General features: G+C 40.0%; 1 protein-coding gene across 6 annotated transcripts in view; it reads right to left on the bottom strand.

The window, feature by feature from the left end:
- The window catches only part of DOCK7 (dedicator of cytokinesis 7), a 186,835-nt gene extending 165,244 nt beyond the window's left edge, over positions 1-21,591 (bottom strand). For 2 of the 6 annotated variants that reach the window (XM_065911740.1, XM_065911761.1), the window contains exon 1: positions 21,366-21,586. In XM_065911740.1, coding sequence (XP_065767812.1) covers positions 21,366-21,403 — 38 coding nt within the window. In that variant the 5' untranslated portion in view covers positions 21,404-21,586. Of the gene's footprint in view, positions 1-21,365 lie in introns of all 6 variants that reach the window. The other 4 variants (XR_010659952.1, XM_065911772.1, XM_065911750.1 and 1 more) reach the window with 4 other exon arrangements.
- Between the last annotated feature and the right edge of the window lie 2,804 nt (positions 21,592-24,395).

Here is a 24,395-nt window from a genome sequence, read left to right as displayed (position 1 = left end):
TCACTAAGACCATTCATCATGGGACATTAGAAATAAATAACAAAGGGTTCACACTCTGAGGGAAAATTATGTTGCATGTAACCTTTCATCTAACCTCATCCCACTTTCAGATGCCCATCAACCATGATTTCCAGATGTCCCAAGACTAATCTGGGCCTCTCTGATCGGTACTCATTCTTCATGGGACCAGAGGAAACACCCAAGTGACGATGGCAGGCGGATTCTTTACCAATGAGCCACCTGGGAAACCAAAGGAGAGTTCAGACTAACATAAAAGAAGTTGGTTGAGCTACTCATATAAAGTTTACAAAAAAAAAAAAAGTCCGCAATGTAATATGCCAAATAAGAATAATACCTCTTGGAACTGGTACTGTTTATACTGAAGACAGAACGCAGGGAAAAAGTGTAAGGGAATATACCATGGAATATACCAGGTAAGGGAACATATCAAAGACAAGGCAAAAAGGGCTAGCTAAAAAGCCCCAAAAGAAAAAAGGTAAGAACAGATGATACTCCAATGCTGTGACTATACAAGTCCAAGACTGATGACCAACAGGCTGAATCACAGTTGGACCATTGTGTATAGTTGGTATTAAAGACAAAAAGAGGTAAAAATAAATAAACAAATGCAACACTGTATCACCTTCCAAGTATTTGGACCAAAAACGTCTAACCTGAACTGATTGGACCTATATAACCATAAGTTTGCTTTCCAAGTCTGTGAGTCTATTCCTCTTTTATAATAAGTTCATTTGTGTGTGTGTGTATGGTTATCAGGGGAGGGTGGGGTGGGGAGGGACAGCTAGGGAGTTTGGAATTGACTTATACACTGCTATATTTAAAATGGATAATGAAAGGGACTTCCATGGTGGTCCAGTGGCTCCAGTTCCCGAGGCAGGGAACCACGTTTGATCCCTGGTCAGGATATTAGATCCCATGTACCACAACTGAAAGATACTGCATGCCACAACTAAGATTTGGTGCAGCCAAAAAAATTTTTTTTTAATTTTTAAAAATAAAATGGGTAACTGAGAAGGAACCACTGTATAGCACAGGAAAACTGCTCAATACTCTCTAACAACTAAATTGGAAAAGAATTTGAAAAAGAGTAGATACATGTATATGTTTAACTGAATTACTTTTCTATATACTGGAAACTAACGTTAACACTTAAGTCAACTATACACCAATATAAAATAAAAAGTTTAAAAACAAGCAAAAAAAAATCTGTATATCTAATATCTAGATCACAAAAAATACAGAGAACAGTATTAACAATACTAAAAAAGGCAATCAGACAAAATCCAAAAGAAAAGTCATGTCTCTTTAACAAGTCAATGTGATGAATAAATAAATGCAGTGGGCTAAGCTTTAGTACATAAAAGAAATAAGGCTAAAAATTAAAGTCTATTCAAAAAGAGAAAAAAAGACTTAAATATAACCAAATACAATGAATAGTTCTTTACTGGATCCTGGTTTGAACAAGATATTTCTAAGGATAATGAGAAATCTGAACATGGACAAGGTATTACATAATTAAGAATTGGTGTTTTTTAATGTGGGAAACAGTATTATAATAATGGAGGAAAATGTCCTTATATTTTAGAAAGGCAAATGAGGTCTATAATTTAGCTTAAGGGCTTAAAACTCTTCAGTTATTACTACTCTGCCTTAACAGAGAAAGCTAGAAAACTAAATATGGAATACAGGTACGGCAAATAGTCTTCAAGAAGTGCATCATATCCTCCGTACATTCCTGAGTGATTAATTCTGCCTCTTTTACTCAGGTTAGACACTCATCCTCTTTGCTTTCAAAGCACTGTGTTTATCCTCATTCATTCAAAGCAATGGAATTTCCAGGAGGCTCGTTCAGATAGGCGGCGGACTAGTCAGACTATTTTCTATGGTGGAATGAAAACCTGGCCTTGCAGACAGAGTTTGATTTCAGCAATGGGAAAACCCAATGTTTGTAAACATTCTCTTTGAAAGAAGCACATAAACTGCAATGTAGGTTTTCTAGAATGGTAGTAATGCAACTCACAAACGTAAAAGTATGGTGGGGGAAAAAAGAGTCTGGTGAAATATCAAAGATTTGGCTTCTCAGACTGGGCACACTCACTTTTCAGAGGTACCTTTGCAACCTCCTTGAGGAATGACTTCTGAAGTCAAGGAAACTTTAATTCTGACAGGAGGATGTCTCTCTTTTTGTACAAATGTCTCAAAAGAGGTTAATTTCTGCCATTAAAGAAAATGTGTATTTTTTTAACTGTCTGGTGGCACTTTCCTATCAAAAACTACCTTATTGTGATAACTGAGCAGATACATAGCATGTATCTAACTGTTCTGAAATCTATTTACCTGTCTCCTTATAAGGAACTAAACAATTAGTTTTACCTAGCTTAGCACCCTCTAAAAGAGTGCCTAGAACACTCTGGGTGCTTAATAAAGTTTAAAAAGCTGAAGTGAAAAATATGAGACTATAGAGAAATTCGGAAAACTCAACAGTGGCCATAGGACTGGAAAACTTCACTTTTCATTCCAATCCCAAAGAAAGGCAATGCCAAAGAATGTTCAAACTACTGCACAAATGCACTCATCTCACATGCAAGCAAAGTGATGCTCAAAATTCTCCAAGCCAGGCTTCAGCAACACGTGAACTGTGAACTTCCAGATGTTCAAGCTGGATTTAGAAAAGCAGAGGAACCAGAGATCAAATTGCCAACATCCATTAGATCATCAAAAGAGCAAGAGAGTTCCAAAAAAAACCTACTTGTAGATGCTTTATTGACTACACCAAAGCCTTCGACTGTGTAGATCACAACAAATTGCAAAAAATTCTTCAAGCGATGGGAATACCAGACCACCTTACCTGCCTCCTGAGAAGTCTATACGCAGGTCAAGAAACAACAGTTAGTGCTCGCTTCTGCAGCACATATACTAAAACTGGAACGATACAGAGAAGGACATGGAAGCAACCTAGATGCCCATCAGCAGACAAATCGATAAGAAAGCTGTGGTACATATACACAATGGAATATTACTCAGTCATTAAAAAGAATACATTTGAATCAGTTCTAATGAGATGGATGAAACTGGAGCCCATTATAAAGAGTGAAGTAAGCCAGAAAGATAAACACCAATACAGTATACTAATGCATATATATGGAATTTATAAAGATGGTAATGATAACTCTATATGCAAGACAGAAAAAGAGACACAGATGTATAAAACAGACTTTTGGACTCTATGGGAGAAGGCGAGGGTGGGATGATCTGAGAGAGCAGCATAGAAACATGTATATTATCAAGTGTGAAACAGATCACCAGCCCAGGTTGGATGCATGAGACAAGTGTTTGGGGCTGGTGCAAACACTTGTTTGCACCAGTGGGATGACCCAGAGGGATGGGATGGGGAGGGGGGTGGGAGGGGGGTTCAGAATGGAGAACACATGTAAATCCATGGCTAATTCATGTCAATGTATGGCAAAAACCACTACAATATTGTAAAGTAATTAGCCTCCAACTAATAAAAATAAATGAAAAATTTTAAAAAACAACAACAGTTAGAACTGGACATGGAAAAATGCACTGGTTCCAAATTGGGAAAGGATTATGTCAAGGCTGTATTTTGTCATCCTACTTATTTAACTTATATGCAGAATACATCATGCAAAATGCTGGGCTGGATGAAGCACAAGAAGGAATCAAGGTTGCCAAGAGAAATATCAATAACCTCAGATATGCAGATGAACACCCACCCTTATGGCAGAAAGTAAAGAGGAACTAAAGAGCCTCTTGATGAAAGTGAAAGATAGAGTGAAAAGGCTGGCTTAAAACTCAACATTCAAAAAACTAAGATCATGGCATCCAGTTCCATCACTTCATGGCAAACAGATGGGGAAACAATGGAGAAATAGTGGCAGACTTAATTTTCTTGGGCTCCAAAATCACTGTAGATGGTGACTGCAGCCATGAAATTAAAAGACACTTGCCCCTTGGAAGAATAGCTATGACCAACCTAGACAGCATGTTAAAAAGCAGAGACATCACTTTGCCAATAAAGGTCCATCTAGTCAAGGCTATGGTTTATCCAGTAGTCATGTATGTATGTTACAGTTGAACCATAAAAAAAGCTAAGTACCAAAGCTTTTGAACTGTGCTATCTATCGGAGAAGACTTCTGAGAGTCCATTGGACAGCAAGAAAATCAAACCAGTCAATCCTAAAGGAAATCAGTCCTGAATATTCATTGGAAGGACTGATGCTGAAGCTGAAACTCCAATACTTTGACCACCTCATGCGAAGGGTTGACTCATTGGAAAAGACCCTGATGCTGGGAGGGATTGTGGGCAGGAGGAGAAGGGGATGACAGAGGATGAGATGGCTGGATGGCATCACCGACTCGATGGGCATGAGTTTGAGTAAACTATGGGAGTTGGTGATGGACAGGCAGGCCTGGTGTGCTGCGATTCATGGGGTCGCAAAGAGTCGGACACGACTGAGCGACTGAACTGAACTGAACTGAACTGAAATCTTCACATCTTCAGTGTTTAAGATAACTGAGATAATGGCAGGGGGATAAAGTAGAATGGAGAGACAAGTATAAGAGTGGAGAGAAAAAAAAGGAGGTAAGAAACAAGGAAGAACTTAGAGACTACCCAGTATATGAACTTTCCAAATCAGAGTAAACTAACCTATAAGTATTGTTGGTTTCTAATTGACTGAAAGAAGACAAGAAGTATACCTTTTTATCTATTACTGTCAAATAATCAGGTAAATGCTTGCTGGGGAGGAACAAAGTCTGAATCAACAGAAGAGTTCTAAATGTATTTAACTTTTAAGAGCCTAGTAACATCATTACTATCCCATTTGTTAAGTGGTAAGTTTAAAAACTACTATTGAATCATAATGCTCTACTATTCTATGTGAAACTCTTCTTTTTAACAATGTTTTAATAAGACAACATGTTTACTTAACTCAAAGTAGTCTCTAATATGTCTTTAGCAAATCTGCAAAGGGCTGGTTCCAGAACCACACTTAAAACTCTTTACCATTACATAAATACAGTTACTATGAGAAGTAAATAACCTTTCCCACTATGGAGAAAAGACAAAACAACTTGATAAAAGAAGACATCTTAAAAAAAAAAGGAAAATATACATGGTACTGGGGCACCCCAGGAGGCACTAGTGATAAAGAACCCACCTGCCACTGCAGGAGACTTAAGAGATGAGATGTAAGAGATGCAGGCTGGATCCCGGGCTGGGGAAGATCCCCTGGAGGAGAAGCCTGGCAGTGCATGGGGTCGGAGAGTCTGGACACAACTGGAGTGACTTAGCATGCACACACACACAGATGGTATTGAAACTCAAACTTGAACTTCCCCTGGTGGTCTAGTGGCTAAGACTTCGTGCTCCCAATGCAAGGAGCATGGGTTTGATTCCTGGTCAGGGAAGATCACGCATGCCATGTGGTGCAGCCAAAAATAAATCAATTAAATAAAACTCAAACTTCACAAAGTAAAAACAAAAGGTCTATTTCTCTACCGTTTCCAATCCCCAATCCCATTCCCCACGTGACCACTTAATGTTTTCTTAGGGATCCTTCAAGAAAAAGATATGTGTATATCACTGTGTATATAAGAAATTCTTAATTTTTAATACTCACATATAACATCATACATAACTTTTTCTTGGTATCTTACATTATACACTTAATATATCTTGAGAATCTTTCCATATTAGCACATAAAATTAATAATAATATTCTATCAATGTTTACCAAGCACTTACAATGTGCCAGATATTGCTTAAAGTGTTAAATTTCTTATACCCCATTTAATCTTCAGAAAAACTATATGAAGTGGGCCCTATAAGAGGATACTGAAATTTCAAGAAGTTCAGGTCATATTAACCAATAAGGAATAGCGCTAAGATCTAAACTTAGAGCACTTACTCTTAACCACTGTTCTCCTCTTATCTAACATTGAGTCCATGAAATGGATGAACTGCAACATATTTAACTACTCCCTCAGTTCAGTTCAGTTCAGTCACTCAGTCGTGTCCGATTCTTTGTGCCCCCATGAATTGCAGCATGCCAGGCCTCCTTGTCCATCACCAACTCCCGTAGTTTACTCAAACTCATGCCCATCAAGTCGGTGATGCCATCCAGCCATCTCATCCTCTGTCATCCCCTTCTCCTCCTGCCCCCAATCCCTCCCAGCATCAGGGTCTTTTCCAATGAGTCAACCCTCCGCATGAGGTGGTGAAAGTATTGGAGTTTCAGCTTCAGCATCAGTCCTTCCAATGAACACCCAGGACTGATCTCCTTTAGGACAGACTGGTTGGATCTCCTTGCAGTCCAAGGGACTCTCAAAAGTCTTCTCCAACACCACAGTTCAAAAGCATCAATTCTCTGGTGCTCAGCTTTCTTCACAGTCCAACTCTCACATCCATACATGACCACTGCAAAAATCATAGCCTTGACTAGATGAACCTTTGTTGGCAAAGTAATTAAAAAGCTTTTTAATATGCTATATAGGTTGGTCATAACTTTCCTTCCAAGGAGTAAATGTCTTTTAACTTCATGGCTGCAATCACCATCTGCAGTGATTTTGGAACCCAAAAAATAAAGTCTAACAGTGGTTTCATTGCTTCCCCATCTATTTCCCATGAAGTGATGGGACCAGATGCCATGATCTTAGTTTTCTGAATGTTGAGCTTTAAGTCAACTTTTTCACTCTCCTCTTTCACTTTCATCAAGAGGCTCTTTAGTTCTTCTTTGATTTCTGCCATAAGGGTGGTGTTCATCTGCATATCTGAAGCTATTGATATTTCTCCCGGGAATCTTGATTCCAGCTTGTGCTTCATCCAGCCCAGCATTTCTGCATGCATGTTAAATAAGCAGGATGACAATATACAGCCTTGACCTACTTTTCCCTACTTGGAACCAGTCTGTTGTTCCATGTCCAGTTCTAACTGTTGCTTCTTGACCTGCATACAGATTTCTCAGGATGCAGATTAGGTGGTCTGGTATTCCCATCTCTTGAAGAATTTTCCACAGTTTGTTGTGATCCACACACTCAAAGGCTTTGCCGGAGTCAATAAAGCAAAAGTAGATGTTTTTCTAGAACTCTACTGCTTTTTCAATGATCCAGCATATGTTGGCACTTTGATCTCTGGTTCCTCTGCTTTTCTAAATCCAGCCTGAACATCTGGAAGTTCACAGTTCACATACTGTTGAAGCCTGGCTTGGAAAATTTTGAGCATTACTTTGCTAGCATGTGGGATGAGTACAATTGTGCAGTAGTTTGAACACTTTTTGGCGGTGCCTTTCTTTGGGATTGAAATGAAAACTGACCTTTTCCAGTCCTGTGGCCACTGCTGAGTTTTCCAAATTTGCTGGCATATTGAGTGCAGCACTTTCACAGCATCATCTTTCAGGATTTGAAATAATTCAACTGGAAATCCATCACCTCCACTAGCTTTGTTTGTAGTGATGCTTCCTAAGGCCCACTTGACTTCACACTCCAGGATGTCTGGCTCTAGGTGAGTGATCACACCATCATGGTTATCTGGGTCATGAACATTATCTGTAACATTATCTGTTACATTACATCATCTGTAGGCAGGTAATAGTTAAATGTTTACCTTAAACTTTGATAGTTAGCTTAAATAGTTAAACTTAACAGTGATATGCTTTCCTCCTTAGACTGGAATGAAAGCAAGGATGTGCATTGTCACCATTCCTATTCAACACTATACTGAAGGATCCAGGCAGTGGAATTCGGGAAGGGAGAAGAGGAGGAAGGACGGAAAGAAGGAAGAAAGGGAGAAGGAAAGGGAAAGAGGGAGAGAAAGGAGGGGAGGAAAGGGAAGAAATTAGAGGCAATAAGATTGGAAAGGAAGAAGTAAACTCTTTAGTCACAGACAATACATCCTATAAGCAGAAGAGTTTAAGGAATCCACCAAACATTTCTAGAATTAATAAATGAGTTCAGCAAGGTCAGAAGATACAAATTTAACATTCAAAATTCAATTGCATTTCTATATACCAGCAATAAACTCACCAAAAATAATTCTTTAATTCCATTCATGATGACATCAAAAACAATAAAATACTTAAAATTAAATTTAACAAAATTGTAAGACTTTCACACTGAAAACCTCAAAATTTTACTAAGAGAAATCAATAAAGCTCTAAATAAATTAAAACACAGCTTGTTTTCATGGATATGAAGACTTAATATTGCTGATGGCAACTCCCTCCAAGCTAATCTACAGATTCAGTGTAATCCCTATCAAAACCCTAAAAGAATAGTTGCAGAATTGGCAAAATTCATGTTGATACTGATCCTAAAATGCTTACAGAAATGTAAAAGACAATTTTAAAAAAGAAAAAAGTTGAAAGATTTATACTTCCAGCTATCAAATTTTACTGTAAAGTAACAATGATCAGATGATACTGCAAGGACAGATATACAGATACATGATTTTTGACAAGGTATGAAGGCAATTCAATAAGATGGTCGTTCCCACAAAGACTACTGCAACAACTGAACATTCACATGCAAAAGATGAATTTAGACCCTCATCTCACACTATGCACAAAAATTAATGCAAAATGGATCATAAACCAAAAGTAAAAGCTAAAACTTCTAGAAGAAAACAGAGAAGGAAACCCTAAGCATGAATTATGCAGTCTTAGATAACAACACCAAAATCATAATCCACAAAAAGAGAATTACTGAATTAGACTTCATCAAAACTTAAAGTTTCTGTGCTTCAAAATTCACCATTAAGAAAATGAAAAGACAAACCAGACAGGAGAAAATATTTGCAAATCATTTATCTGCAAATCATTTATCTAATAAAGGACCTGTATCTAAAATGTATAAAGAATTCTTGCAACTCAAAAACAATATAAATAATCCAATTCAAAAATGAGCAAAATATTTTAATAGATATTTCACCAATAAGATATGTAAATGGTTAATAAGCAAAGGAAAAATATCACTAATCATTAAGGAAATGCAAATCAAAACCACAATGAAATGCCACTTCACTAGTACCAATACATGACAAGCTTTGAAAAGTTATGGTAACTGGAAGCCAGACACAAAAGGCCATGTATTATATGATTCCACTTATATGATACTTTCAGAAAAGGCAAATTTAGAAAGAAAGTGACAGACTGTAAAGTATATTAGGGGTTGCCGCAGCTTGGGGTGGGACTAGGGAGTGACTATAAACTGGCACAAGTGATCCTAGGTGGGAATGAAAAAGGTCTAAAACAGGATTCTGAGGGATGGTTTCACAACTTTGTAAATTTACTAAAGATCACTGAATGATACACTTAAAATGAATTAAGTATATGGTATGTAAAGCATAGCTCAATAAAGTTGTCCTATTTTGTTTAAAGAAAAAAAAAAGAGAGAGGACTTCCCGGGTGGTTCACGGTTAAGAATCTGCTTGCCAATGCAGGGGACACAGATCTGACCCAGGAGGGTTCCGCAGGCCATGGAGCAGCCAAGCCTGTGCGCCACAGTACTGTGCCTGCGCTCTAGATTCTGTGTTCCACCACAAGAGAAGCCCCAGCAATGAGAAGCCCGTGAACCACATCTACAGAGTGGACCCCACTCACTGCAACTAGAGAGAGCCCATGTGCAGCAACGAAGACCCAGGGCAGCCAAAAATAAATAAATAAAATAGAAAAATAGCAACTATAAAAATTAACATAAATGTAAAAAAAATTTTTTTAAGAGTTTGGATATGATTGGAACTACTCTGTGTAGATAAGAGGAAGAAACTGCTTACGGTCAGTAAAAGAATGCTGATGATGGCAAAAAGAGAAGAGTTGGGGTGAAGTCACTAAGAAAGCTTTGGACCCTGAGACCCCTTACCACCATCCCTGTATCTTTAGCAAAGTTTATGAAAATCAATAATAGGCTGATACGCGCAGAGGAGCTCAGCTTCCTGGTGTCACAGGACAAATACGGAACACCTAAGGGTGAGGCAGGAGTGCAGGTGCAGAAAGAAGCAGGGGAAAGCCAGAAAACAAGATCCAAGCAGACCTGCTTGGGAGTTGCTGAGTTGGCATCAAGTGAAAGCCACTCAGTCGTGTCTGACTCTTTGCGACCCCATGGCCTTAATCCATGGAATTCTCCAGGCCAGAATACTGGAGTGGGTAGCTGTTCCCTTCTCCAGAGGATCTTCCCAACCCAGGGATCAAACCGAGGTCTTCAGCATTGCAGGCAGACTCTCTACCAGCTAAGTCACCAGGAAAGCCCAGAGTTGGCATTAAGGTGAGAGCTAAACTTAACAAAGTTAAGAGATGGGATCCACAGCTGGCATCAGGTTAACCTGGTTTTCTTTTTGTACTTCACCAGTTACATTTAAATTTTAGCAGGCAGTAGAGCGGACTATACAGCTATATATTTAAATGATTATAGTGAGGCTACACAACTTCAAACAACTAATTTCAAAGAATATCAGTTGTGTTGGGGACCAGCTCTCTGATCCTCCTTCTTTTGGTTATAAACTCTTTTTTGATAAGGAACTCATTCTTTGAAGTTGAGTGTTGCTGACACCATAGTATCTCTCCCCCAAGCCAAGGAGGACATACTACCCAGGACTGGTCAGAGTCCCCTGCATCCCTAAATATAATAATTGGTTCAAGGAAGGATCATAGTAATGTGATCCAAGCCAGACCAATAACTGAGTTCCTAAACCTTTTCTGCCACAACCAAACTTGCAGGATGGGAGCCTGGGACTGCCAGTTCCCACTGTAACCCTTGTGTTACACTCTGTGGAAAATATAGCCAAGACAAGAAGATAAGAAGCCTATATTAATATCACTGGACTGAATTAACCACTGGACCGAATGTACTCAGTTACATTAGTCAGCACGTTTTTATATGTGCAAATTAATCTGATTTGAGGTTCTGTCACTTGAAACCAAGAAATCTCTTCTATAAAAAGGCCACTGAAAAAGTAGTGGGACATCTCGAGTGGTCAACAAAGGGGTCCAAAAGATGCAACCCAGAAAGGAAAGGGAACTAACTCTGAGTTAGGAAAATTCAGGAGAAAAGCAAGTAGATAAACTTCCTCTTCTTTCAGAGTCCCATCTACAGATCTGAGGAAATGTCTGCTGTCCAATGATATCCTGTATGGCCTAGCAAGCACACAAGCCAAACAATCTCTTCCTAGCTCTTTGTGAAGCAGAGGCCAACGAGATAACATATTACCTTACATTGTTTCCCATCTTTCTCTGCTTCACTTCCCTTTTCTCTTCTAATGCTCTAGGATTATGCCTCCCAGAAAAAGTCTCAACTCTTTATCTTTGTCTCAGTATCTGTTTTCTAAGGGACCCAAACCGAAAGAGATCTACAAAAACCTGCAGTAACCGTAAGGCTTAATACTAAGTGAAAACACTTTGAGATTATAAACAAACTGAGGATGTTGTTGTTCAGTTGCTAAGTTGTGTCCAACTCTTTGTAACCCCATGGACTGCAGCGTACCAGGCTCCCCTGTTCTTCACCATCTCCCAAAGTTTGTTGAGATTCATTTCACTGAGTTGGTGATGCTATCTAACCATCTTATCTTCTGCTGCCCCCTTTTCCTTTTGCATTCAGCATCGGGGTCTTTTCCAATGAGTCAGCTCTTCACATCAGGTGGCCAAAGTATTGGAGCTTCAGCTTCAGCATCAGTCCTTCCAATGAATAATCAGGACTGATTTCCTTTACAACTGATTAGTTTGATCTGCTTGCAGTACAGGGGACTCTCAAGAGTCTTCTCTAGCACCACAATTCAAAAGCATCAGTTCTTCAATGCTCAGTTTTCTTTATGGTCCAACTCTCACATCTGTATATGACAAGTGGAAAAACCAGAGCTTTGACTATATGGACCTTTGTCAGCAAAGTGATGACACTCAATATTAATACAATGTTGAATAGAAATGATATTAAAAATCTATATAGGTAATACAAGGTAATAATCTGCAGATCAACACAAAAAAATAAACCAGCTACAAGTTTTGAAAAGATACAACAAAAGTCCTTGATTTTCATATGATACAGCTATGTACATAGAATAAACAAGGCCACAGGGCAGTAAGTAGGTTGACTGCAGCCTAATCTTCCACTTCAGCTTAGTCTGTCCTGTAACAGAGGTTTATCAAGTACAAAGTTAGAATATTAAGCCTTCTGAAAAAGACTGACCCTGTGTTTTCCTGAGAAAGTATAACAGTTCTGGTTGAATCAGTCCCACAATGCTGTTAAATAACAGTCTGAGGACCATCCAGAGTTGAAAAGCCTGTGCCCATTTTAAAGAATCAAGGATTATTATTAAATTTCGATTAAAAAAAATTTTTCCTGGGTAAAGAGTATAATTACTTTTATTAATTATTTTATTATTATTTTATTAATTATTTTCTTCAAGGTATGTTTTTATTTTTTAACTGTAAAGAAAAAGTATAAATAAGAAGCAAAACAAAACATAGAGACTAAAAGTAAAAACCTGGAGCAGACATTATCAGTGTAAAATAGCAACCAATGTCTATAACTAAGTAAAATTATAAACTGTCAGTACATTCTGCCCCTTAAAACCAATTCCTTTGTGCAAAATTAATTTGATATAACAAATCTGGAGGGCAATGCTACCCATCGCTGTACCTAGGTCTATATTTTTTCTTTTTTTTAACTTATTTTAATTGGAGGCTAATTACTTTACAATGTTGTGGTAGTTTTTGCCATACATTCACGTGAATCAGCCATGAGTGTACATGTGCTCCCCATCCCTCCCTCCTACCTCGCGCCCCATCCCATCCCTCAGGGTCATCCCAGTGCACCAGCCCTGAGCATCCTGTCTCATAAAAGAAAAAGAAAATACAAAGGAATACACATTTTTAGATTTAACAAGAGTTTAGCAAGATATATTATTATTTATTAGTCACTAAGTCATGTCTGACTCTTTTGTGACCCCATGGACTATAGACCCCAGGCTTCTCTGTCCATGGGATTTTCCAGGCAAGAATACTGGAGTGGGTTGCCAATTCTTTCTCCAGAGTATCCTCTCAACCCAGGGATTGAACCCATGTCTCCTGCACTGGCAGGCGGATTCTCTACCACTGAGTCACCTGGGAAGCCCAGCAAGGTGTATCACTGATGTATACCTAAAAATAAATCTAACAAAAGATATTCAAAACCTTGCAGAGAAAACCATAAAATTTCATTGTGTGATATAAAGACCTAAATAAATGGAGACATACATCACAATCATGAATTAGAAAGTCAATAATATATCATTTCTCCCCCAAATTGATGCATAGATTCAAAGCAATCCCAATTAAATTCTAAAAGGATTTGGCAGTTTTACATTTTGGGGGTTTTTGTTTTGTTTTGTTTTTTGGAGGACCTGAGGGTCATCCAGAATTGAAAAGCCTGTGCCCATTTCAAAGAATCAAGGATTATTATTAAATTTTGGTTAAAAAAAAATTTTTTTTTAAGAAAATGCAAAGTGGGTTGCCATTTTGTAGACGGTAAAAAGTATAGTTGCTTTACAATTTATCTGAGTTTCTGTTGTATAGCAAAGTGAATCAGCCACACATACACATATACTTACACATACATACACATATACATACACTTCTTTCCTGGATTTCCTTCCCATTTAGGTCACCAAAATTTGGGAGCTTTTGTTTGTTTTTGGTAGATTCTAAAATATACACAGAAATTCAAAATGCCAAGAGCAGCTAAGACAGTTTTTTTTAAGGTAGAAAGAATTATCCTACCAAATTCCAAAGCTTAGTATAATGAAAACTGTTTATAATTAATGAAAAGATGTATAACCAGATCAATGGAACAAAATAGAGCCCATAAAAAAGACCCACAAATAAGGACACAAACATATATTACAGAGATGGCAGGACAGATCAATAGCGAAAGGAGAATCCATTCTGAAAAAAATAAAATTTCACTCCATACACATACAAGTTCAGGTGGAATATAAACCTAAATACAAAGGAGGTAATTACAAAGTTTATGATAAATATATGATATATTAATGACCTCAGGGTAATAAAATATTTCTTAAATAAGACCCCAAAAGTACTATACATTTAAGAAAAAAAAACTGTTATACTGCATTAAAGCTTAGCTTTCGAAAGATTCCAGAAAAAAGATTAAAAACAAACCATAGTGTATGAAGATATCTGAAAAATATAAAATCAATAAATAACTAATCTACTAAGTATATGTAAGGTACTCACAAAAATCAATAAGAAAAAGAACCCAAAGGGAAGGAACAAAGAAAGAAAATGCAAACTATTTAATTAGGTAATTTACAAAAGAGTAAATTCAAATGATCAATAAACATACAAAAACAGGGCTCAATCTCATTGGAAATCAAATAAATATGTGTTAAAACTTTTATAGTAAGATAGCACCATGCATCCATCAGACCGGCAAAAATGAGAAAGTTGGCAAAACCAAGTGATGGTAACTATGTAAAGCAACGCTGTGGAAGTGTAAATTTGTACATCTATCTTAGAAAAGTTTGGCATTGCCTAACAAATTTGACAATAAATAAAATTGCTGCTGCTGCTAAGTTGCTTCAGTCGTATCCGACTCTGCGTGACCCCAAAGACTGCAGCCCACCAGGCTCCCCCGTCCCTGGGATTCTCCAGGCAAGAATACTGGAGTGGGTTGCCATTTCCTTCTCCAATGCATGAAAGTGAAAAGTGAAAGTGAAGTCGCTCATTGTGTCCTACTCTTAGTGACCCCAAACTGCTACAACAAGCAATAAAGACCCAGCAACTCCACACCTGAGTATACCCTAGAAAAACTCATGAACATATGTACCAGAATATATGTGTAGGAATGCTCATAGCAGCATTGTTTCTAATAGTCAAAAAACTGGAAACAACCCAAATGCCCATCTACTGTAGAATGGAAAATTGTGGTTATGTTTCTACAATGAAAAATATTAAGCAATGAAAATGAATGAACTTCAACTGCTTGTAACATCATGGCTGAATCTCACATATACAATTTTGAGCAAAAGAAGATAGAACAGCATACAAACATACAGTATGATTTGATTTAAATGAATTCAAAAATTTTCTAAATTAAATTACTTATGGATGCATTCATAAGTAGTAAAAATAAAGAAAAGCAAGGAAATGGTTATCCCAAATGTCAGGACAGCAGCTTGGAGTACTTCGAACCAAAGGGTAAGATTTAAAAGAGAAAAGGCAGCATATATCGAAAACAACGGAACTGTTACAGAGATGGAAATGAGCAGAGCATTGTGGGGGTAAAATGAAAACACCAGATTGACTAGTCCAAAACGTAAACTCAAGAATAAGCAACAAGAGAAAGACCAGATTATCGATGACTTTTAAAATGCAAGCAGGAGTTTGGATTTAACCCCATAAGAAATCACTATGTACACATTTTTTAACATAAGTATGCCATGATAAAAGCTGTGTTTTAGGGAGACTTCATTTGAAACACATTTGAATTAGAGGAGGAGGGACTAGATAAGCTACAAATGTATTGTGGTTATCTGTAAGTGAAGTTATGAAAGGTGATTCAGGTGGCAGGAGGGTATTCATTCATATACTTTTTAGATGTCCTGTTTACACAAGACCATGTGCTAAGCAGTGGAGACTAAAAGACCTAGTGGCGTGTGTGCTCAGTTGTGTCCGACTCTGCAACCCCCTGGACTGTAGCTTACCAGGTTCCTCTGCCCTCGGAATTATAAAGATTAGATGGTGAAGTAAGAAAGGAGTTCCTCACTTATACTTTTGAAGACCCATCAATGTGGGTGAGTTGAGGATAAAGAGGGATTACTGACATGTAGTTGCTAAGTTGTATCCAACTCTTTTGCAACCCCGTGGACTGTACAAGAGTACAGACATGGGATCTTCCAGGCAAAAATACTGGAATAGGTTGCCAATTCCTACTCCAGGGTATTTTCCCAACCCTGGGATCAAACTGGCGTCTCCTGCACTGCCAGGCAGATTCTTTAGCACTGTGGCATCTAAAAGCCCAAAAAGACCTAGACCAGTCTTCAAAGAGCTCTGAAAGCAGTATAAAAGAGGGGGAAACAGAGAAAGGAGAGCAAGCATGAGAAATTAAAAAAAAATTAAAAAAAAAACTGTAGTGCATGAAATCAGTGACGAACAAAAGAAAAGAGTCAACCATTCCTAATTCTCAAGAGGTCTACAATTCAAGTACACGTAAGGAGCATGGTATAAGCACTGGCATATGGCTCCAAGATTGATGAGAAGGAGAACAAGCAGGAAGTAGTCGTGACTATACCACATACATGTGAGAAAGGTGACTATAAAAGAAAAAGGAATGACTGGTTGGCAGCTAGAAATGCCAGAAGACTCGACAGTTCTTTGTTTTATGATGAGAAAGGCATAAGTCTATGGCTTAAGGGAAACATCCATGAAAAAGAACAGACTAAAGATGCTATAAACGAAAGGGAAAATTGTGAGATCAAGGTTGGGAGTAGGTGGCAAGATACAGGGTTCAAAACTCAATAAAATTGGTAAGTTTTAGGGACAAGACACCTTTCGGGTTCAAAAGAAGGACGGTTGAATGACATATGACTGGGACAGTCATATGTCAAGGTTAAAATGAAGGACTCATGTGGTATGGAGGCTTCCCATATGCTAACAGTAAATAAACTGCCTGCCAGTGTAGGAGATATAAAAGATGCAGGTTCAATTCCTAGGTCAGGAAGATCCCCTGAAGGAGGGCATGGCAACCCACTCCAGTATTCTTGCCTGGAGAATTCCATGGACAGAGGAGCCTAACGGGCTACATTCCATGGGTCCCGAAGAGCCATACACAACTGCAGTGACTCAGCACAGCACAGAACCATGTGATATGGCCCCCAAATTTTCAGTAAAAGATGGAGTAGGTAAACAAAGATGGTAAATAAGAGAGATTATTTGGAATAAACCTCATTTCAAATGAGAAGACATTAATTAATAAAGGATCAAGTCTGGACTACTCTAGTCTCCTTCTAACACTACTCTGCAGCTCAGGAGCAAGAAATAGGTTAGATATTCAGCATTAACAGTTAGGGAGGTGAGTACACAGAAGGCCAGGGAGGTGGTATATGTGTCTAAAGTAATGAAACAGGCAGCACTGAGATAGTTGATACTATGTGGAAATGATTTACTTTGATCAGGAGTGAGAAAATAAACTGAACAAAGTAGATGAAAAGATCGGGCCTATCCAGCCAGGGTTATGAACAGATTCAAGACTAAAAACAACTGAGGTTATAAATAAGCCTATATCCAGAAAATCCTACTCATGTAAGATTTTCCTCAGAAATAAAGATCTGATGAAGTCTTTCATTAAATTCTGCTTCTTGGGCAGCAAAATGATACCAAATTAACAAAGATTAGGAAAGCAAGGGTAACTCTGGGGATACTACTAGCAGCACTGTTAGAAAATCTAGAGCTACCACAGAAAATATCTTGCAGAAAGAAAATACAAATAGTAAGGGTTTAATATCTGAAATCAGAGGACTAGGATTTGAGCCTCAAATAAGACAAATAATCTCATTCTCTTAGTAGGCCTCAGTTCTGCATCTAGATTATAAGAATGGTAAATAATATAGGAATAATAGCAGCAGCTAACATTTTTTGAATGCTTATGTTTCAGGCACAGGTTTGTGTTTTACATATATTATCTCATTTAATCCTCAAAGTAAATCTATAGAAGTTTCCAGCTCCACTTTACTGATAAGCAAACCAAGACAAAGAGGTTAGATCAACTTCCCAGAATTACACAGCTATTATTCGCATAAGCAGAATTTCAACCTGAGTGATGTGACCTAGAGCCTACATTCTGTTCTATGTTCTTCTGCCTTCTGGGTTATGAAGATGAGAATGTGGCAAAAAGTGTTTTAAGTATACACAAATGTTCATCATTACAGCTGAATATCAAGTGACAAGACAAAGTAATCCAAACAAAATCCTAGATCATTTATCTACAAACAACATTCCATAAACTGCACCTATTATACGTTGCTGTTGTTCAGTCACTAAGTCGTGTCCAACTCTTTGCGACCCTATAAACTGCAGCCCGCCGGGCTCCTCTGTCCAAGGGGTTCTCCAGGTAAGAATACTGGAGTCAGCTGCCATTTCTTTCTCCATGAAATCTTCCCGGACCAGGGATTGAATTCACATCTCCTGCACTGGCAGGTGGATTTTTTTTACCACTGAGCCACCTGGGAAGCTCATTATACACAAGGGAGTGATTACAAATGTTAACAAAGCATATGTCTTGTTCTCCAAAAGCAGGGAGAACAGACAAGAGGCAATACTTGACATGAAGTCTGCTTTTCTATGATGAGCTGAGGTTAGTAGTGCAATCAGTGATACAGAATAAAGAGCTTCAAGTAATCACCAAATCACAGCCTCAAAAAACAACAACACTAAAAGCAAAGGGCTAGGAAATAACTGAGCCAGAAAAGGGACCAGTATAATTCTTTTTAAAGTAAAGGTTTTTAAAAAACCATAAACCTTTGAAAACGAAAAATAAGTTTTCAGATAGCAACAGGCTTTTCACAGAGCAACAAAGCTCATATAGGTACATCATAAAAAGGATTATTACTTCCAAGAAATGGTCCTAAGCCATTTTATAAATCCCACAATAATTTTTAAAAAGTGATACTTACTGGGCACTCATTATCAAAAAAGCACTTATAAGCACTTCACAGGTACGAATTTATTTAACTCTTACAACCATCCTATAAGGTGAGTCCATATACCATTAACTCCATTTTATAGATAGGGAAAATGAGGTAAAACTGTGGGGAAATAACTTGCCCAAGTTTACTCTATGGGGGGCAGTGCTAGGATGTCAAACCAGGCAGTTTGTTTCCAAACTGTACTATACTTCCCCTGGTAGGAAATTAAGAAGCGGAACAGGAATTTATTCAGCCGTATTTGATAAGCAGGAGGAAAGTACCTTTCATTTACTATGACCAGATAAGCTGTTCTTTCCTTGGTCTTCCCTCCAAATTAAGTCCGAGCATTCCTCCTGAACTCTCTCACCTACTCCTCTCTTTAACTACAGTCTACTTGCTGATTACTCCCAAATCTAGACCTCCAACTCAATCTCTCTTCTGCACCTTAAACCTGTACCAACAGCCTCATAGACATTTCTTTTCGAGTGCTCCACAGCACTTCAAAACTAACAAGTCCAAAACTGAATTAACATCTCCATTACACCTCACTTCCCACCCTCAGGCCCTTTCCTCATGCATGCCCTTACCTCAACAATTGCCTCTAACCCAGTTGCCCAAATCAGAAACTTGGATGTCCTCCCAGACTCTTCAGTCTTCCTCATCTTCCACATCCAAACAATCATCAATCACTGCACGCCTACGTCTAAATATCTCCCCAATCAATTCCTGTATCTTCATTTCTATTGCCTCATGTACTTTTATAACTTTACAAGGCAATGTTAATTTGGATTTTTTGTTTTGCAAAACTGGTTATCTTTTTTTCTTGTGTTTTGTCATGTCTATCTTAGGACAAATTCCATGACTGGAGAAGAGACATTGTATATATTTCATACCTAACTCCCTAATGTGCACTTTCTAGATCAGCACAGTGTTCTCAGAGATAAGCTTTTGGCTCTATTTAACAGAAATTAATACTTAGCATGCATGTCAAGTAATATCTATTTTTAAATGGCGCTACCTTCAGAAACAAGATCAAATTATTTTACAAAAAAAGAACAAAAGTAATAATTTCCTATTAAGTAATAAATTCCTATTAAGTCTATCACAGCTCCCTAGATTATACTAATTATTCTAAGAGTTCAGTGATAGCCAGCAGGAGCCAGACACCATACTAAAACTTTTACACAAATTATGCCACAATGTTTACAACTCTGTGAGCTGGGTACCCTTTTTTGGTTTGTTTTTACCCATTATCCAGATCAGCTTAAAACTAAAGCTTAAGAGAACTTTATCAATTTGGCCAAGGTGTCAACTAAGAAAGTAACAATCAGGATTTCAGCCCATGTCATAGACTGAGCCTCTATGCTCTTTAGTATTTGCTATTTTGCCTCCTAAGGAGGCAATGAAATATGTTTTAAAGTTCGAAAGAAAAAAAAAATAAGCACAAAGCTTAAAGAGATGTTAGTTTTAAATGAAAAACATAATCAAAATAGAGTAACATTATGGAAGTTCAGATAGTTAAGAAAGGACCTGTTTGGCAGGTAAAAAAATCTTTAAGAAATAACAGTAAACTAAAAAGATCCACAATCAAGGAAATATAATTATCGAAAAAGCAATATATTCGAATGCTTCTTTCTTTTCTTGCGACTTCATAATTAACAGAATGTCTAGTGTCATATACATTTGTGTATTTCACAATCAAGGTCTACAAATATTAGAATCCTCCCCCGTAACTCAATTTTTGGTTTTAGAGGGGAGAAAGGCGGCAACGTTCTCACCACAAGTAGGTAAAAGAAAACTCAGCTTTGATCGCTTACTTTTTACGTCTAGACTCCTAAAACACGAGTCAAAGGGCCGGCGTATAAAGCACACTGCCTATCATCCATCTTTCTCCGGAGCTACAGGAAACACAGGGTAATTCGCATTCACGCGCTACTAAGATCAAGCTCCAGCGTACAATTTGGCAGATCCTGCAGCTGCCCACCGAGGTGCAAAGCACAGGTTCTCAACTTTTGGTTCTGACCGTCTGTTTTCCATTCTGGGTGCACGCGCCCACTCTGAACAAGACCCCTGGGTGCAAAGAGGATTCGTGTCAGATTCCTGGGAAGCGTGAAGGGGCGTGAAGGAGGGGCGGCCTCCCTCCTCCGCCGGGAGTCCGCCGCACACAGAACCTTTTGTTGGGGTGGAGACGAGGGCGGACCCCCCGCACCCTCCTGGTGAGAACCGAGGGTGGGCGGACTGAAGGAAAGGGCCCCGGCCAGCCCGGGGGTGGGAACACAAAGAATTCGGGAAGCGTCGAGCGGCCGGCCGCCGAGCTTACCCCGCCTGCCTTTCAATAAGCCGCCGCCAAACTCCAGGCCCCGGCGGAGCTGGGCGCGCGGGGCTCTCTGCGCCCTCGGGGTAGGCGAGGGCTGAGGGCCGAGGCAGAAGCGCCGCGCGAGGCCTCGGCAGCCCCAGCGAGTCCCCTCGGCCGCCCCAGCGAGTCCCCTCGGCCGCCCCGGCGAGTCCCCTCGGCCCCTCCGCCCAGCAGCCGACCAGGCCGCGGGATCCCGGCGCCCCCGTCGCCACACCCACCCGCCTCCTAGGCCGGACCCGGGAGGACTCTCCGGCTCTTCCTCTGGCTGCGGCGGCGCGCCACACGCCCCAGATTTACCTGCTGATCTTCTGGGCGAAGGCGCGGCGCTCGGCCATGGCTGCTAAGGCGGCGGCGGCGGTCTGGGCGCGGACGGGCGGGCGGGCGCGTGCCTCCTCGCTCACGATCCCTCCCTCGCCGCCTCCTCCAGTCCCCGCTCCGGACCCGGGAGGCTGGGGCTGGCGGCCGGAGCCGGGAACGAGCCCAGCCGTAATGCTCCTTAGAGGCGCGCAGCAAGAAACCGCACCTCCCCCAGCGCGTCGATCCCCTCGGGAACCCGGGCTTCAGAACGCAGCTCCGGCCCGCGGGAGCCAAGAGGAAGAATGGGGCGTGGAGGGACGCAGCCGCCGGCCGTGACCGCATGGCTGCCGCGGGGCCCACATGATCAGAAGGACGCAGAGAGGGGCTGGCGAGGCTCAGGAAAATAAGATAACCGAGCGCGTGGGGGGGGGGAGCCTGGCTCTCCCAAAAAGGAAGGGAAGGAAATGGAAGTTAGGCTTGGCCGAGGGGGCTGTGCTCTGCCCCCGGGATGACTGGGTCCGTGTTCTTGTAGCGCCCATCTCCCAGCAGTTGAAAGCATTTTCTGTTCTGCTGCGACCTTGTGAATGGGGTCTCCGCGCTTCCCGAATTCTTTGTGTTAAGTAAAATCTTACTTAATCTTCACAACAGCTCTTGAAAATAAATTGTTATTATCCCTATTTTAGACAAAAGGAATTTGGTTCAGAGAGACTAAGCGAGTGGCCCTAGGTCACACAGATGGTAACCTCCTAAACCCAAACTCAAACTCAGAGCCCAAGCCTTTTCTTTGAGGACAAGTGTTTCTGCGGTAATAAGACTCTTCCTGAATCTATTTCTTTCCCCTTTTGAATCTCATTTTCCATTTGTATGTGTTGAACCAGATGAGTTCTAATGTATTTTGCCATTTTGACATTCTGCTAAGTAATCTGAATGTTTACCTGTCAAACTGATCTTGCCCATCAAGTCTGTAAAATAGGGACTGGTGGAAATCCTGTTTCGTTATTCTGTTGTAATCCCATAGTGTCTAGTGTATTTGGCTCCTAATGCATATTTGCTGCTTACTAATGTTACGGTGAAACTAAGAAAAAATACCTTAATTTTAGTAGCTTTCCCTTAACTGTTGCAAGACTTTAATATGTATATTTGTGTGCTCAATTGTGTCTGACTCTGCAACCCCATGGACTGTAGCCCGACAGATTCCTCAATCCATGGTATTTTCCAGGCAAGAATATCGGAGTGGGATGCCAGTTCCTACTCCAGGGGATCTTCCTGACCCCGGGATCATCCCCATGTCTCTTGCGCCTCTTGCATTGGCAGACGGATTGTCACCATTGTGCAACCTGGGAAGCCCTCCCTCTCTTTTACAACTGGCAAATTATCAACATGGAGCTAGGTCACCTGTAGAGTCACACACTGAGTCAGAGATAAAAGCCTCAGTTAGTCAGATCCATAACTTCCTGTTTTATCTTCTTGTTCTAACTGCTGTGGAAGACTTCATTCATTTGTATAACAATGCTCATTCCTATAAAGAGAGTCTATTCCAAAATGTACATATGTAGCCTCTCCCCAAGTGTAGTCCAAAGTGTAGTCCAAACTGCTGCTCTCAGGAAGTTTGAGTTTGTTGGCAAACATGAAACAGCCTCTCAAAGAACCATTAGTCAAGACTAACACTGTATCTTAGCCTTTAAGACCCTCCACCCATGATAGGAGCCTAATCATATGCTGCCACCTCCTTACTTTGTGACATTGGGCAAGTTACTTGATCTCAACTCTAAAATAGGGTAATAACTGTACCTACTTGAAAGAGTATCATGAGGATTTGTTAATTCACATACAATTCTTAGAACAAGGCCTGGCATGTGGTTAAGTACTATATGTATTAGCTGCTGTTAATATTATTACTCTTATTATCATTATTCATCCTACGCTTAAGCTTGTCCTGGGTGCTTGATAGTCACTGAATCATTTGTCTGCTCTCATGCTGCCAGCCAGATGTTATATGCCTTTATCTCTGCTCTCCAAACATCTTTTCACTACTCTCTCAGAGAACTAACCACATTCTGCTTTGAATGGTTCTTTGTGTACATGACTCACTAGTTGCCAAAGTGTCTGAAAGGACATTACATGCACTGTGCAGCTTGCTGGGAACATTTAGAGCCGGAAGAGGACAAGCTGTAAGCAGGCTAGACAGTGTCTGGGGGATACTTCAAGTGAGAGTGGTGGTCCCCACCTCTGAAGAAGAGCTAGTATCACAGACAAGCCCAGTGTGGGCAGAGTGGGCAAATAATCATGTCCGACAGGGGTCCAATCTCAGGGAAATGTATGGAGCTCAACAGAGGAACTGAGAGGGTAATATTTTTGGTTGACCAGCGTCCAAGCTCCCCACACTACCCCCCCCCCCCCACACACACACACACTGGTATCAAACACCATATACTTCTATACAGCTGATTCCCCACCCCAGCTTCAAGGATAAGCCTTGGTCTAGGCCTGGCCAAGCCAACCAGCCCATTCCTCTGGCTTCTGTGTCTGGTTTTGGGATAACCAAATGAGTCAAGCCAAAATGGTTGGGCCCAATCAGAACTAAAAATTGCATGTGTTATACCAGTGGCCTCCACTCAAAGAAGGCCTTCCTAAGAGTGAAGTCAGTCACAGCCGAGAAGAGATGGAAGAGATGGAAGGAGAATCCTTGTGCATTACTTGAGCCTTGGACTTTGCAGTTACATGAACTAATAATGTGCTGGGGCGAGAAGTGTTGCTTTTGTTTTTTTTAGTTTTTGCTTAAGCTAATTTGAGTTGTGTTTTCTGTCATTAGCAAATGGGAAAAATTAGTACTACAACAGGAAAAATTCAGGACAGTACATTTAAGTTCTAGACAGTATCAGTTCTCAGCATCAGGTGAAGACAAGATATTCATTTCTTTTTTTTTTAATAGTTATTTATTTGGCTGTACCATGTCTTTAGTTGTAGCATGCAAACTCTTAGTTGCGTCTTGTCGGATCTAGTTCCCTGACCAGGGATGGCACCTGGGCC

The sequence above is a fragment of the Muntiacus reevesi genome, chromosome 1, assembly GCF_963930625.1.
Source record: "Muntiacus reevesi chromosome 1, mMunRee1.1, whole genome shotgun sequence".
NCBI classification, from domain to species: domain Eukaryota; kingdom Metazoa; phylum Chordata; class Mammalia; order Artiodactyla; family Cervidae; genus Muntiacus; species Muntiacus reevesi.
The sequence above is the reverse complement of the archived record's forward strand: the minus strand, read 5'-3'. Positions and strand labels throughout refer to the sequence as shown.